We start from the raw sequence: 18,152 nt of genomic DNA on the forward strand, positions 1-18,152 counted from the left end.
TTTTATCCGTAAATTCAGGTATTTACACCGATTGAAGGAAAATATTCTTCTAGCAAACTATGCATTGAAAAGAAAGAGTCAAGAAATAATTATTTGCAGTGGGCCCCATCTTCTGGATTTTGCTGCTCATTAAAAAAGAAGTTGGAGCTGAAGGCCCCAAATAACAAATTATGCGATCTCAACCATAGTGTACTTAGGGGAAACGTGGCATGAATCTAGGATGCCATTGAGCATCACTGGACACACATTTACTGGACACACATTGAGCATTACTGGATCCTTTCCCCTTTTTCTCCTATTCAATGTTATTCACGAGTCATATTCAGTGTCATACGACGAAGCAAAATAAAAAATTCGTTTCTTGTGTTGTTCCATATTCATTGCTTCTTTACGTCGCGCTAATAAAATTCCCCTCCTGTTGCTCTATATACAAACCCCATTTCATAACTTCATTAATCAAATCAAAGTTGAACCAAAAGCACGATCATTCGGCATAATATATAGTTTCAGTGTACAATTACATCGCTATCATATTAATACTATCAATGGCAGCACCACAAGTTGATAACGAGTATTGGGATGAGATAGCAAAAGCACGGGTTGAGCTTCAGAATCTTATATCCAAGGAGAATTATAATGCTTGGGATCTGCTTCGTTTAGCATATGCATCCCAATTCTCAATTGCCAATTTTCATCATGCTTATGCAGGAACTAGCACTTCTACTGATGCTACAACAAAGAAAACTCAATCTGCTATTAATAATCTCAAAACTAAAATGGGTGAGCTTCAGTTTAGCCTTAACTCTTTCTAATCTTCGCATAAGCTAATAATATGCATGTGTCTAGAGTGCAATGGTTAATTAGTGCTGAATTGATACTTAACATTTTAAAATACATGAATATTATTTTTGCCTGCGTGGATCTTTGTAGCTAACTAATGTTTCAGTATCATATATTATATCGCTATATATGCCAACATTGATGGAGTTTTCATTTGAAGATGAAAAGTTGACCATTCATCTTTTTAATTGCACACACCATGCCTATATTTTTTGTTTATATTAAGTTCTCTTTTGCAATACTAAATACCAGATTATTATTATTCTTTTTTTTTTTTTGCGTCTCGTACCCTAAATATATATATGTTTTTTTTTTTAATTATTTACATCCTATCCTATTTTTTCAATGATTTGCACCCTAATCTGTTTTCTTGCAAGACAATAAAACCACTCCTTTTAAAACATATGGGGAGGGAAAAATAGGAAAAAGACAAATATTATATTATTAAACTTAACTTATATGCCATATTTTTTTCTTTATTCGAATTTTCCTACTTTGCCCTCAAATATTTTAAAAAGGAGTGGTTTTATTGTTTTTGAAAGAAATTAAAAAAAAAAATTAGAGTGTTGATCATTTAGAAAAAAAGGATAGATGCAAATCATAAAAAACAACATTGGGGTGCAAAACACAAAGAATTCGTAAATTCTACCACTTTCTAATTAATACCTTTATTATATTTTGTCTGGAGTGCAGAAAAAATCAAACGCAACCATCTCAAAATAACGTATCCTGACCTGTATCAGGTGAGATATATACGTCTTGTGTCAATAATTGTAATCCCATTTTACAGTAGGGCTGCTTAAGTTTTGTAATAATGTGTAGAAAATTGCTAAAAAACGCCGTTAATGTTAGCTAGTAATAAAAAATAATAAAAAATAATATACTGGTTCTTACAGAGGGACATTGCGCTTAATTAGTTAGTAGTAATATCTTTTTTATTTGGGACTGCAGCTTTCTGGGGTTGTTGCACTTGAAATGCTTGTTGGTCCAGGAATCGTGTTTGTCCCTGGTAGAGAGGTATGCAAAGAAAGGATGAAAATATTTAGTGCTTCTTTCATTTATTTTAAATCCATCACTAACTTTTACTACCTTTCTATCAGGATTCGACAATTTCACCAGAAGAAGGGTGCCTTCCTGATGTATCTGTAAAAGGTTGACATAATATTTAGTACTACCTTTCTTGCTTGCTTACAACTCAAATAAACCACCTCTATTTATAGGAGGTGATGGAAGGATCTAGTTAGGGGTATTTACTATTCTATTCTAGAATGTTCCCAACTACCTACTTCTAGAATTACACTTTTATCTAGAGTTGTTCTTTCTAGACTCTACTCTAGAACTTTCATTCTAGAGTTCTTCTTTCAACTCTCTAGAACTAATTGAACATTCTAGATTGATTATCCATTGTCTTGGAGATTAAGTTGGTGATGACTTTTAACACTCCCCCTCAGCACCAACTTAATTTGTTCTTTGCATCCGTTGTGAGTGATTCTTGAAACTCTGCAAACATCATGATGTCTATGCCTTTTGGGAATATCTTCTTCCGTCGGATTACTCTGGTCCCTACTCTTTGAAGATTCTTCACATATAGTAGTCTCTTTGATCTTGACCACCTTAGCTAACAATACATCTATATACTTGGGGTTTGGAAATTTTTTCCGTGTAGACATCCTTAGCTGTGAATGTGGTGCTTCTTGGACTTCCTCTAGCACCACGTCTGGAGTTTCACAGGCTCCAGTTTGCCATGAACTCTTCTTTTCTTTTTGTGGAGATATCTCTTCTGTATGTGATTTATGGTTTTCACATACTTCCGATTTTGCCTTACTTGCTTGTCCTTCTTTTTCAGGTTTATGTTGCAGCTTTTGCTCCAATTCTCTTGAATCTGGTAATGTGACTTCTTCGTACCACCCTGTCGGTTATTCATCAAGTGCCACATAAGTTGTCTCAATTGGCATGACATAAATTGACTCTAATTGTCTTCCCTTCATGACTGGTGAGCTTGTAACTTCCAAGTTTCGATATACTTTTACGTCATCCGGCCCAAATATGACATAATTTCTTAAAGCTATTAGCTGAGATACTGATAGTAAGTTCTCTTTCATACCTGCAACGTGGTAGGCATTCTGAAGTTGCACTTGTGTCGAGCTATGACAAGGCACGGACACCATCTTGCCAGTGTGAGTTATTGGCATTCTGGAATCATTTACAGTCACAGCTACCCGATCGCCGTTATATTTGCTCATGTTGATCAACTTCTTCTTATCATCGGTTATGTGATTGGAGCATCCCGAATCAACAATCCAATCATGTTCGTAATCGACCAGTTTCTCACTTAGAGTTACAAATGCAAACTCCTTTTCTTCTCAGAGTGAGAGGTGACAAGCTCTTCCTGTCGATTACTTTCTTCAACTGCATAAGAGGTCTCGAAATCCCAAGCTTCTTCTTTATCTTGCTTGTTTTGGGTAGAAGTAGCTACGTTACCTTTGGCTTTCTTGTACCAGCAATCTCTGGCATAGTGTCCGTTCTTTCGGCAATTGTAGCTTTTGTCTCTTTGCCAGTTGTTGAAACTTTTGTTTGCCTGCTTGTTGGCTCTCAGGCTTTTTTGATGCTCATTCTTCTGGTCTCCCCCGGCCGTGAGCTTCTCTGCCCATCCTTTTTTCAGTAGCCTTGCCTGTTGAAGGGCGCCTTATCTTTATCTTTTATATAAAGACTTGATAATGGCTTCTCCAAATCTTCTTCATTTGCCAATAGATTTTCCAACTCATTTGCCGTAGACCATGAATAATGATTCTCCTCATCCTTGTCTCTGTGATAGCATTCTCTGGATCTAATTTTGATATTTCATCACATAAAGATTTACCTTTGAGAAGTATTGACTGATCATCATATTCCGCTGTGAGATCGACAACAGCTCATTCTGTAGCCTTTGTAATCTCGTGTCATTCATCTTCGCAAAGGTTATCGCCAGCATGTCCCAAGCTTCTTTGGGTGTCTTGGCGTTCTTAAACTGTTGGAGGAACTCATCTTCAATTCCTACAGTGAGAGCATACATGACCTTTCCAGCTTTAACCTTCCACCTTTTTGCTGCTTCGACATCAGTTGGTGGTGTAGTCTATGAGCCATTAATAATATCGCCTAATTCCTGGCCGAGAAAATAATATAGCATTCTTGTGCTCCACGATCCGTAGTTGCTTGCATTAAGCTTCTCAACGCTATCGAGAGTGCTCGCAAAATCAGCCATTTACCAGTGCCTCTTGACTTGTAGCTTCTGACAGTAGCTTGTAGGATCTCCCTTGAGCTGCTACCTCTCTTGATCAACCAGGCTCTGATACCACTTGTTGAGAATTGTCAGGCACAACTTGAATTTTATTATTGCAAAGTAAGGACCAGCTTCGGTCTTACAATTTCTTACACTGAATTTTTCCTTGCACTCACTCTAGCAACTCTCTTTGTTTCTCTCTACTATTTCTTACTATCTCTCACACTTGTCACTTCTCACTTATCACTTGTTACTTTCTTGCTTGCTTACAACTCAAATTAACCACCTCTATTTATAGGAGGTGATGCAAGGATCTAGTTAGGGGTATTTACTATTCTATTCTAGAATGTTCCCAACTACCTAATTTTAGAATTACACTTCTACTTCTTTGTAGAGTTGTTCTTTCTAGACTCTACTCTAGTACTTTCATTCTAGAGTTCTTCTTTCAACTCTCTAGAACTAATTGAACCTTCTAGATTGATTATCCATTGTCTTGGAGATTAAGTTGGTGATGACTTTTAACAACGTGTATGCTCTAACGTGGGATTCTTTTCACAGCTGATCCATCTCATCACACGGGGAAAGATAGTTTTACTTATCATGTTGGAAAGAGGAAAAGAAAATTCAAATTAGCTAGTACTTGTTATAAGATTAGCATTACAATTATAAGAGTTTGTTTAAACCAAATTTGTAAGTTATAGGCTTTCTCCATCGATTAGAAATATTTTATAATGCTAGAGGAAAAACGAGCTATCTAACGCTGATATCCTTGGTATTGTCTTTGCTGAGAAAGATCCGGATTTCACACCGGAGCTGTAATGAGAGGAGTTAAACTAGGAGGACTTGATTATTATCATATTTGGTGCATAAGTGTAGTAGTTCTTGCAGTTTATTTGTTTCTGAATAACTTGAATATAAGAACTCTTGCTTCATTCTGCACCTATGTGGCAGTTACATGTCAATAATCTTGGGGATGACATTCTTTAGCTTCTTTGTAATTTCACTAATTCAGTCTAATTGCATTGTCCTCTGAAGTGTTGTTTCCACTTGCAGTTCCATATATTTCTCAGGAGAACTTCTGAGAATGAAAAGAAAAAAAAAAACATAGTCCATCTTGTGAAGCTCTTGAATATCATGGACAGTGACTATGAACTAGCTTGGTTACATCCCCTAGTGCAAACATTATGAATATTGTTAAAACTGTTATCAGCAACCTCGGAGCAATTATAAACTTGGCATGAGTTTTTGAGAACTCTAGAGCTCGGTGCCACTTTCCTGCACACGTCTTTTATCACTTATTGTGTTCCTCTTTTTTATCTTTGTTCTTTTAGGTCCATCAGATTTAAGAGCTATCTTTCACCGAGTGGGAATCTCTAACTCCGATCTTATAGTAGCATTATGTGGAGGCCTCAAACTGGTATTATATAATACGAAAAAGGGCCTAAAATACCCTTGAACTATTAGATTTGGTGCAAAAATATCCTCCATCCACCTTTGGGGCCTAAAATACTCCTGACGGTAATCTTTGGGGCCTAAAATACCCCTGGCGTTAACTTTGAGACCTAAAATACCCTTATTTTTAATGGATCCATTTCAAGACCAAATTAACAATTTTATTTATTACGTGGCAGCTTCTCATTAATTAATAAAATAATTAACTTAAACTAATTAATCTCCCATTTAACCTGATCCAACTAATAAGCCCTACCCGCCTAATTAAATCCCCTTTTATCCATATCAAAAGAAACCCTCGAACTCATTCAACTAATAAGCCTGACCCTCGAACAGTGCCGACATATGGATGGTGATTCATCCAATACATGAAACACTAAAAGAAACGAACCATGAAACAGAAATACACTATTTCTACTTTATTTTAGTTCAAACTTTCAAAGTAGAATTAGTCAAACACCACCCTGTAAAAGTAATATTCTTTTCTATTTTTTTTTTTGCGTTGCTTCATACATTCATGATTAACCAATAAATAACATTAAAAGGATCAGTTAAATTGATAAACCTTTACATTGAAACACTTGAGGATTACCAGAATTTAACTACAGGAAATTTCTTGTTAAAGGAAATTAAATACGTCATTTTCAGCTGACATTACGACCATGAAACACTGTAAGAAACAAACCAAGAAATAGAAATACACTGTTTCTTTCAGTGTTTCATGTATTGGTTGAATCACCACCTAAATGTTTGCACCGTTCGAGGGTCGGGCTTATTAGTTGAATGGGTTTGAGGGTTTCTTTTGATACGGATAAAAGGGTATTTAATTGGGCGGGTAGGGCTTATTAGTTGGATCGGGTCAAATGGGGGATTAATTAGTTTAAGTTAATTATTTTATTAACCAATGAGAAGCTGCCACATAATAAATGAAATTGTTAATTGGGTCTTGAAATGGGTTCGTTAAAAATAAGGGTATTTTAGGCCACAAAGGTTAACGCCAGTGGTATTTTAAGCCCCAAATGTTAACATTCGGGGTATTTTAGGCCCCAAAAGTGGATGGATGATATTTTTGCACTAAATTTAATAGTTCAAGGGAATTTTAGGCCTTTTTCCGTATATAATATGGATTTGCATCAACATACTGATATTTCTCACACATAAATGTTGTTTCTCTTAAGGTTCGTCTATATATTGGGTTTGCTTCTGCAGGCCAGAAGAGCTGATGCGGAGAAATCTGGAGGTCAGGGCCCTAAGTCTGCAGATCAGGCCCCTAAGTCTCGAGAGACTTTGAAATTTGACAATTCATACTTTAAGTATGATTACTATACACCCAGACTTCTTTTTATTGTTCACGATTGATTAAAAGAAAAACTCTCATGTTAACTTTCCAAAATGATCTATTAGGGAGCTCAACAAGAAGGGGAAACTTCCAGTGGAGGCCATTGATAAAGCTCTGCTTAACGATCCAGAATTCCGCAGTCGTGTGCATCTTTATGCAACGGTATTACGATTGCTCATGTTAACATGTCTATTCTCAAAGCTCAATTGTTGCAACACATCATATAACTTTGTCAGCACACAACTTGCATCATTTAAGAAGAAAAATAACGTTAAAATACCAGCAAGGCTAGCTAAAATGACTGGACATTAATTTATCTGCTCTTGTTTGTCACTCTCTCAGATAATAAGTGAGGAAATGAATGGAATTGCTTGTGTCACGAGAAATCAATGATATTGTTTGAGTAATTTCTTCCGATGATACAGTATGCTCATATCTACCGTGGCCAAAACAACTGCATTATCTTCAACTTCCTAGCTAAGCAGTCTAACTCAAAGGTTTTTCTGTAGTAATTGATTAAATTTAATAAACTTAATTCTGTGACAGGATGAAGATGAGTTCAAAAGACACTACGTAGTGGCACACAAGAAGCTCTCTGAGTTTGGATTACCGCATTCATCACTTTCCGGATCAGCATTTGAAAATAGCACGTTATGTTTGAAGAACATGCCGGTGACATTTGCTATTGCAGCCGCTGTTGTAATATTCAGTGTCTTCTATCTAATCAATAGGAAGCTGTCTGAGCTTGGATTACCACATTCATCATTTTCCGGATCGGCATTTGAAAATAGCATCGTACATTTGAAGAACATGCCGGTGACACAAAGGGTTGTTGGAGTTGCAGTTGCAGCCACTGTTGTAATATCCAGTGTCTTCTATCTAATCAACAGGAGGAAAGCTAAGAAGTATTCATCACAGCAGTTCCACTAACATTGGTCCACCAGAACTCAATAGAAAGAAATAGTAAACCAGAAACTGAATCTAAGCAAGAATAAAAGAGACTGTTCTCCACTGAATAGCTCCATGTTTCATCAACAATAAATCTTAAGGATATCTCCATGTTGCATCAATAACTTGGTGTATGTAATCTACTGATCAAAAGTATTAGGGTGGTATAAAAATGTGCCTTTGGTGACTTTTAAATATTCAGAACTCTACAAAAGGTTTCAATTATTGTTCATAGATTGCACCACATTTTCACATTGACAAACCTGATACTGAAAGAGTGAAATTACTATCACATGAGAAACAAGAGAGATTTTCATCTTTTCCAAATGGCAAACAAAACACATCATCCAAATAACTAACATTATCTAGTCTTTCTTTGGAAGGTAGAATAGTCCTTCTATGTGGTTTCGGAGAAATACTGCAGAAAAGTAATTGCATGTCTGATGTCACCTCCACTCGCTTTCGCTATTAGCTCAATCATATCAACACCAAATTCACACTTCTCCTTTCTGTGTATAGTTATAAGTGTTTTCTTGACTGAATTGACAGTGACAGGGTTGAAGTTGACCTGAAAACCATGAACTCGCCTGAAAAAAAAATGACAAACTCTAGTAACTTAGAATCTAAACTGTGGAATAACTGCTTCCTTCCCTGGCGTTTTATCGTCGAAGACAAGAAAAGAACCTTTAACTCAATTTGCAAATGTTCAGAGAGAGAGCTATTTTGCCCTTTGACTTCAGGCTATGGGTGGAATGGCAGGTCAAAATGCTTAAAATTGGTCAAGGGAGCTACTTTAGTATGTTTTCATACTCATAGGGAGGTGTTTGACATTTGATTCAAGATAAACAGATTTAAAGAATTCAAAATCCAAAGTCAGTCTATCAAGGAATGCAACCTTACAAGCACCAGCATTATACAGAGATACAAGAAGTTCTTCCCAGCGGCGTGTGCTAAAGTCTGCAGAGTCATCCTTGTCATAGTTGTTGATCACTATGGCTGTTGGAATGCGGAATAACTGCACAAGAAGCTTCAAACACCTTTAAAGCGTTCCATATGCAACTCTTCCATTTACCACAGGAAGATCATCAATTAAGAGTATGACTGAAGCATGTGATCCCTTCAAGGTTGACTGAAGCATGTGATCCCTTCAAGGTTGGAGGAGCCAATCCATACTTTCTCATCCTTTCAACAGAACCTTCAAACTCATCTAGTTTTGACCTGTATTGTAACCCTAGATCAACACAAGAAGAAATGTGAAATGATAATATGAAGGAACCAATAATCTGAACAAGCACTTAATAGCTTGGAGCAGCTTCGTTTTCCATTAAATCAAACATGAATATGTACCTGAATTAGAATTATGCAAATGTTCTAACCAAATTGTTGGACTACGAGTCCATTCGAATATTGTGACACCAAGATGCAAAGCAATAGCATGGATAGTAGCCTAGAAGATGACGAGCACCCAATATTCATACAAGGTTCACGGACCTCGAAGGAGTAATACAAAATTCAAAACATGGCACTCCTGATTCAGAATCCTCAGATAAACTAAATTGTCCCACGTCACTTGTGTTTAAATTAAATAAAGAGTAAAGAAAATAGTGGCATACAATTTTTCCAAAACCAAAAGGTCCAACATTAAGAAGAACATTATTATGATCATGCTGCATCCAGTTGAGGAAAAATGTCAGTTCCGGAAATGTAAAGTCTGAAGAGTGCAGAAAACACCTGTCATGTCAAAAACACCGTGAAAACATTTGCACCTGGAAAGACTAAACCCTCAAAATTATAGACGATATATGTCAGATAGGAAGAAGTTACCAATAAAAATTTCCTGGATCAAACCTTTCCCCTTTCAGCACCATATAACTGCTTACCTTTTCCACTTACATGTCTAAGCAATTAAACTTCTTTTTGGGATCAAGCAGGTGCGACTCCGAACTATGAAACAAAAATTTATTCCCGATTTGCTAAAAAACAAAGCATGGCAACCAAGACACATCCTCATGTCCATGAGTTGCTGTAAAATCCCAATTACATGCGCCAAACCCCCCCCCCCGGTTCCGTGCAACACAATGCAAATCTGAGCATGTGTATGCTTAATCTCTCTTCTCACTGCTTTATGTCTGCACCGACAAGCACTCTTTCCCAAGGGAGCATAATAACGCAACAAAGCCAAAAGGCGTGCATTTTAACAGACTATGCACCGATTTTAGGCGAAACAGTATACTGATTGAAGGTCAGAAAAACATCATAGATAGACCAAATATCACACGAGTACAATCGCAAAAGACCTACAATCTCTGAGAGTTACTGCAGACTTGGCTAAGAACAAAATACAGTGGAAGCACAGGATTCCTATAAGAGATGCTAACATTTCAGATAGATGCTTAGTTGTTATTACACTACTATATCTGACGTTTTCAACAGTTTTAGTTCTGGCTAAAGACGCATGTCCCCATGCAAGGACATGCGAAAGATTATGGAACCTGTAGTTTTAGAAAAACCACATTGTGGAAGACAAATTATTTAGTATGTGAATGAAATGGAGCTGAATAAAGCAAAATGGATACAAAAAACTTATGCCTATTTAGTCATAGTTCATTGATTGATTATAGTCAACATTCCACTCATCCTTCATTAGACAGGGTTCCTCAGCAAAGCAACAATAAGTAATTATTTACAATATCTTCTACAGCGATTTTAAGAACACTACCGAAGAATAAGAAACAATGAACTATATTAAGATTTTAGGGAAAAGAAGGATAGAAAAGCAATATTCACCCGGCTGAACCAGGAATTGATCACCATGTCTTGTCACAATATCAGAGAAAAGAAAGAAACTAATACGGCTTTTTAGACATTCTTAATTATGTACCATTACAGCTTTTAGTCTTTCTTCAAACCATGTTTTCACTTCTTTCGACCTGCAAAATCAAGCACTGGAAACAATCATTAAAACCTCACATCTGAGAAGACTAAGAAAAATACATACAGCTCTTTACCTTCTTCTTGTGAACTGCAAGCTCTTCCAGGAAATGAGGCTTATGTTTGTCAACCCACATGTCCATTGTTGCTTTCAACACCTGATTCAGTTTCACACAATTTAGTCTTTTGACAACAATGACTAAATGAAGACAAAGAGGTGGGGAGGACAGGAAAAATAAATATACTGATCGAGAAGATGTGCTGGCAATCAAAACATCACAAAATCAGGAGGAGCTGATGGAGGAATGGGAGGACAGGAAAAATAAATACACTGGTCGAGAAGACATGTGATGGCAATCAAAACATCACAAATCAAGAGGAGTTAAAGGAGAAATTTTCACTGTAAATGCAGGCCAATAATCATTTGCCAACTGAATCGTCAACAGGAAGTCTAAAGACCTTGCATACTTAGATGATATTTGCGTCATGGTACGGACCCAACATTTTAAAACGTGAAAAAACATCACCCAAAAAGTGAAGTCTTAATAAAACAGATAAAAACAATTTCTAAACCGGGGCATCTTAGGTAGTATTTCCATTCGAGGTTAAGGAATAGCAAGTATCATCCTGTTAAGTCGAAAGACCTTAGCATCATGAGCAAGAATATAATATCACGACTGAAGCTTGCACTGCATGCAAAACTTAATGAATGTAGCCTGCAAAACGAAATGATAAAACTAAGACATCCAACTTCAGCAGAACATTTTAATGAGATCTGGTAACATGGATGTATAAGAAAGGTGAAAAAATTGCTAAATGTTTGATATGTAGATAAGATGTAACCCATGACAAACTAATGTTTATACTGACGAAGATACTGTCACCAACACGGTCAGAAGCCTTCAGAAAACAGAGAGGCAAAACCAATCCCAGTTCTTTATTGACATTAATACAAATCAATGCTAAAACCAATCTGTTGAAACTAGCATACCAGCAGATACCTTGATGCCTGTGAAATCGTCATCAAACTCTATTCGGTTTTTAAAAGATGGGGCAGCAAAAAAGGTTAAAAGTATTGATTCAAATTGTCTCTCAATGATTTTATTAAGCATAGGAGGGCTTTAAATAGCCAACTTGATAATAGAAAATCTGCATAAAATCTGCAGAACAATTTTAAAAAGCCTGATAAAACTCAACAACCTAATCTCTTTCTAAAGTTTTAAATTCAAATAAAGTAGACTCATCCTATAACTAATCTACCTATTATTCTAAGAAGAACATTACTGCAGTAACTAAAAGCAATATTCAACACTCCTCACAGAACTGTTTCATCTGCAATCACTTATACCATGTGTCATTATAATATCTGAGGTATTCAAAGCAAAAACTAGCAGAACAGTGTGTATCCCAGAAACAATAAAGAATATAACTCAATAACCACCAACACAATTAGCTTAGATGAGACATGAGAACTTAAACCATAAAGCAAACATAACCCAAGGTTACTATTGAATAAATATATTCAGTAAAGCCCAGGAGTTTTTTACTTGAGCTTGCATAGATTCAAGGTATATTTGTAACCAACTCCTATAAGTTTTATAGGTAACATACATTTTTTTACCTATGTGAAACAAGATATTAGGGGAAAAAGTTTGTTCTTCTTTTTTTTATTTAGTAAGGTAAGGTAAATGGGAAAGAGTTTGCTCTATAGTTGTTCAACATGGCAACTGAGTCTATTTATGATTGTGCCTCTTCATGTGACCTTGGTGTGAAACCCCTTCTTAATCATCCATGGATTGGAGGTAAATATATTTTGATAAGGGGACATTTGGTTGGCATATTCCAGTATAAAATATTGCATAAGTAATACAATGTTCGGTTTGACCACATAAGAAAACTTAATCTCCATATAACTAATGCAGTGTTTGCTTGGCCGCATGAGAAGAAACAATTTCGACATAGCTATTTTAGTGTTTTGTAGGGAGTATTAACCCAGCATAATTTATGAGGGAATTGATGTATTAATTATGGAAGATAGAATGTGTAATAGGAATCTTTGTATTAACAAAACGCGAATAAAACCATCTATAGATGAAAATGTTATTATCTAGTATGCTAACCAAATGACCCCTATAGGTAAAAAGTCTTCATAAACGTTCAGTGATAATTATTTGCCGCAATTAGACAACAAGAAACAAAAAGGTGTTATACCCCATTTTAATCGGGTCAAAGCGGAGTACAACATATTGGTGATTCCTAATTATTTAACTTAAGGAGTCGCCACCTAATTATTTTAACGGTGAATTAGGACACCTAATTATTAACTAAGTGATGCTAAAAGTTAACTCCGATTAATGGTTTACTTAACTTAACGGTTCTAGGTAAGGGTTCTAAATATCCTAATGGGAAGGTGTTAAGCATCCATTAGAATCCATTAAATACGGTTATCGACCAAACTTAGGTTAATGAAAAAGAGTTAAAATATACCACTAAATGGTTTTTAAAAAAAATATTATCTATAATAACTAGGTGCAGATTAGCTTAAAAGGATAATGCCAACATCTAAAACACTTAATTTAACAATAAATCCCAACAGAGGTGAATGTAAAGTCCATTCCCAAAAGAAGTTCAAATTAGATAAAACCCGATTTTGAATGTATTAGAAAGAGCATTGAAGGCATTCGTTTGCAATAAAAAAAAATGTTTTACTTGCTTGCAAGGAACTTGGCTCTAAAAAAAAGAAAAAAGAAAAAAAAAAAGATATAAAAAATAGTTACTTTCATTGAAATGCCAAGGAAATTAGTGCCAATTAATTTAATATTTTAAGGCAATGGTGGGTCTAATGGACCCAAAACATGGTGCTAAACTGCAAGTGTTAAAAAAGGAGTGAGCTAGAAAAGATTAATTTTAGAAAGTTTTGACATGTTAAATCTTTGAGCTAGAGATATACTCAGAAAAACCATTCAAGGATCATTCCCTTAAAATAAATTGGACCTCTTGAATAAAGAAAAGAGACATATTTCCTGCTGAAATGACCAAATGCTCGTCTTTCAAATTGAGCGAAAAATTGCTTTCATTTGAACATTTAGAATAAATTAGCTCTTAAACAAATGCTTATTCTTCTAAGTAAAAAAAATTTCGACTCATATAATAAAGAGACTCTTAAGAAATTAAGGTTGGAGTAGTGTTCTGGAAAGTGTTACTTTCTATACCCACTAAAATAATATTCCATATATCCCTCTAATTTAGGTGTTCTAAGTCGACGATCTTTAGCTAATAACAAACACTCACAGCTAAGAAAATATATATATATATATATAAAAAAAATAAAAAAAAATAAAAAAAAAAGTTAATTGATCCTAAGACAAGCTAAAGAATGCAACGGAGCGCCTTTCTCCTCCCCTTCAGATGTTTTCAAGAGAGGAGAGAATCGAATGTAGAATAGACGCGGGTCTGAATTTAGCGGCGATATCGAGTCTCGGAATGAGACTCCTTGTGGCGATGAGAGTCTTTTATGAAGACTCCATTTTTGCTCCAAAGTGTACATGCAAAGAAAACCGAAATAATTAGGCATCAGCCAGACAGTCTTACTTAAATAAAGTACTCATAACCAAATATAAAGAAAATTTGCAACTAATGCTCCAAAAAAAGGCAAACCAACAGGGAGTACAAGGATGTTTGCGCTAATGAGAAAACATATTGAACTTGAGCTATTTATTCATATCCTCATGCTACAGGAAACCAAATTTCATTTATCACCAAGTAGATCCAACCTTGCACACAATAATTAAAAGAAAGTCTATAACAGTCTTAACAAGAACACAAAGTGCGTCTATATCCTATAGTATGTTATTTTGTATTAATCCGAGGAAAGCTTCCTAAGACATGATTTTGAAAACTTAACTGATGCACCAAAAGGTTTAAACTGGGCATGGAATCGCAACAAACTTTGTTAAAGATATTCTAATGACCCAAGCTGACAGTTATTAATTCTTTAAAGCAGCTTTAACACATAAATTTATATTTCTACCATATTGGTGCATATTGTTATAAGATTCACCTTCCTTTCTATGCTAGGCGAAATGAAAAGTTCACCCAACGCGTCATGTAGAGTAAACAGAGAAACAAATTAGAGTTTTTCCCTTTGTAGCTACTAATTCTGAACACCAAAGTATATATAACTTAAGGCAGCACGCTCTTTTTTTTATAATTTTTTTTTATGTATCTTTATCAAGAACAAATACAACCAAACATCATTTCCTGAATAAAAGACTAGTAAAGGAACCAATAACTTCAATTGTTCTAAGCCAAACATCTACAAATTTCTTCTAGCAAAGCCTAAAAAAAATCTGTCAAACTTAATCTTACCCGTAGTTAGTAAAATTCTTGCTCCAGATTCATTCTAGGACTGCAAAATCTACTAAAAACAAACACTAAGACTAAATGTCTTCAGCAACCTTAGCCCCTTTAGCTAGCCATCCAGGTTAAGCAAAACTAAGAGCACAGTCCATTTTTTTAGGAATCATTGGCGCTTTCTAATCTATATGTCCAAACAGAAGTCTAATCTCAAAAAAAAAAAATGAAGCTGGTATTTCCACCGGAAAGGTCAACATTGACGCGCATTTGAACTTATGCTGCTTATATTTGTCCCTCACAGCGACTAAAGAACCTCCTCTTCTACTTAATTGCAAGTCGTGTAGGATAAGAACACATTCCTAATGTGAAAAGTCTAATAACACAGATGAGAGGAAACATATCCCACACATGATTTTAATTCATCTATGTATGGCAGAACATACATTCGCATAGCATGAATAATGGAGCTGCAGGTCATGATTTCTAAATATTCCGACATAAGAAAGCACTTCATTCTTAATAATTAGATCAGCGGTTATGGGTTAATCTAGGCTAGCAAAGAATAACAATGAATATTTGATTTCTGATGTCTAAATGAGCAAAATCGGAACAACTAGAATGATGACATGGAACTTTGAAGCATAAAAAATCGACAGGATACATGCAACTAACGATATCCTCGCAATGTGCACAGAGCAAAACATATTTGGTTGACCATCTAATAGTTACGTTTTGACACTATACAACTAGAAATGAACTCGCCGCAACACATTATCTTTTTAAAGAAAACAGGACAGTGGTTACAAATACATTAATACGTGATTTTTAACAGAAAGAGATGAACATAGGATGTCGATTTGAATTAATGATCAACTAAGGCCATGTAGTGTATTAATATTCATAACGCCGAAACATAACAATGATTAAAATGAAACAAGCAGTACATCTACGACACAAATCAAAACACAAATTTGTCCAGATGTCGTGTAATAAAAAAAAACAAAGGAATTGAGGGGACTGACCTATTTCGTGTGCAGTGAAACTGGGGTTTGGGGTCTTAGATTCGATAGACTTCGACCTCGAACTTGAGTATTTTTTATATGTAAAAGAAAATGGCAGCAAGCAGTTGAATTTTAGGAGGTAAGAAAAGAGAAGAAAACAAGAGTTTTTGAGAGCAAAAGAGGCGGCCAGAACCTCCCTCCAAATGGACTCCAAATGCTAGTATTTATAGATACAAATTAGGGTTCTTAGAGTGATGCTTTTGGCTGGATTTTGAATTGAGCCAAAGTCAACAAAGACGTTATTTGAAATTTGAACGTTGAGCAGAGGCCTTCTATCCGAAAATGGTGAAAAAAAAGAAAGATGGAGTGCAGAAATTTGTATCGAAATGGTGAGAGAGAAGGGCGTGTGATGCCTAGCATAGGGATTTTTCATTGGAATAGGATGTAGTTTGCAGGGCCAAAGCTGTTGAAAGTTAAAGGTCTTCATTAAAATGGGAAGAAGACAAAACGTGCATCTGCTGTGATGGAGACAAGGTAAACGACCCTCTTTTTTGAGATTAGGGTGCTAAACCTAACGACATCGTTTGGGGAGGGGTTCCAGAGGATTCTACCTAGTGGGCTAAACGGATTTGGGCTGCAGACATACGTTTTAGTAAAATTTACTTGGCATACCTTACATTATTATCTATTTATGGAACATAACTAAACTTTACAATAATTATATTTAGTAGCTAAAATATAACATATTTACTTCCTATAACTATCACTTTTTTACTACTCATCTGATAACCTCCCACATCCCTAAATTTAAGCAAAAAAAAAGTCCCTCTCTCCTATCCCTCTAAATACACGTCATTATGCCCAATATCCCTTAATTTCCTCCAATTTCAAATCGGTTTACAATAGTTCAACTTCTTGTTTATCTCTAATTAACTACTCATTAATTTCACTCATAATTCAAATCTAATTCCCCAAAAAAGGTAAGATTCTATCCATTTTTACGTTTCACCGTGTATTTAACTTATATTTTCATTTTTTTTAGTTTGAATCGGCAATGCAACTCTAAATAATTAATTATCACTATTTGTTCTTGGTTGTTTTTTGTTAGATTCAAGTGAAATGGCTAAGAAAGCTTCTACTCGATGAGAACTAGAGGTATAGAACCGAATTTTCAATTCCTAATGTTTTGGATTGATATTTTAATAGTTGTTTTTCATATATATTTTGCATATATTTTTAATTGTATTTTGATTATTATGTTCAATATTACTTATTTGGTTTACATTGACTATATTTAGGATATATATTTCATATATTTTGACTATATTTTTCAAAATTTCAGAAAAATAAAAAAAAATAAAAAAGTTTGAAAAGCTTCGTTACCTCAATTATGAACTCAATTATGACTATATTTTGGCTATATTTTAATTGTATTTTTTATTATTATGTTCAATATTACTTATTCGGTTTCGTGACTATATTTCGTATATATTTTTCATATACTTTGACTATATTTTTCAAAACTTGAAAAAAAATAAAAAAAAAATAAAAAAGTTGCGGAAAAAACGTTGTTACCTCAATTATGAACTCAACTTGAATTCGATATTTCAACAGATGAATTCAAATATATATTCGTCGTTTAAAACGAGCTCTTTTCACTGGTTTGATATTGTTATTTTTCAAAGTTTTTTGATGAACTAGTTTTTGAATCTTTTTTTTTTTAATTTGTTAGCTGTTTGAATGAGATATGAGATCAGATATGGAATGGGAGGATATTTGCGTGAATCATGGAACATTAAAAACTGATTTTAATTTAAATTGGAATAGATTTTGTTTCCATAAATATAGCACTTTCAGTTTTCTCAGCGTGTATATTTCCGCTATATTTATCCTATATTTAAGTCGACGCATCTACTAGCTAAATATAGGTCCTCTAGCTACGAATTGTAAATGTAGAACATGTAGTTATAGGTTGTTAGAAGGAGCTAAAAGGTAGCTATTTGTGAAAATTTTACTAGGTTTTAGT

At 34.9% G+C, this 18,152-nt stretch overlaps 2 protein-coding genes across 2 annotated transcripts in view; both read left to right on the forward strand.

Moving 5' to 3' along the window:
- Positions 1-297: 297 nt before the first annotated feature.
- LOC132046424 (cell wall protein IFF6-like) overlaps positions 298-18,152 on the forward strand; it is a 64,604-nt gene continuing 46,749 nt past the window's right edge. Inside the window, exon 1 of the mRNA XM_059437051.1 lies at positions 298-780. Within this exon, the coding sequence (XP_059293034.1) occupies positions 546-780 (235 nt within the window). The 5' untranslated portion in view covers positions 298-545. The remainder of the gene's footprint in view (positions 781-18,152) is intronic.
- On the forward strand, positions 1,795-8,423 carry LOC132046423 (L-ascorbate peroxidase 3-like). The gene is made up of 7 exons (XM_059437050.1): positions 1,795-1,857; positions 1,941-1,992; positions 2,687-2,725; positions 5,431-5,516; positions 6,761-6,864; positions 6,956-7,052; positions 7,437-8,423. The coding sequence occupies exons 1-7, from the start codon at positions 1,816-1,818 to the stop codon at positions 7,818-7,820; spliced, it is 804 nt and encodes a 267-aa protein (XP_059293033.1). The 5' UTR covers positions 1,795-1,815; the 3' UTR covers positions 7,821-8,423.

Source organism: Lycium ferocissimum, chromosome 2, assembly GCF_029784015.1.
Source record: "Lycium ferocissimum isolate CSIRO_LF1 chromosome 2, AGI_CSIRO_Lferr_CH_V1, whole genome shotgun sequence".
In the NCBI taxonomy this organism is placed as follows: Eukaryota; Viridiplantae; Streptophyta; class Magnoliopsida; order Solanales; family Solanaceae; genus Lycium; species Lycium ferocissimum.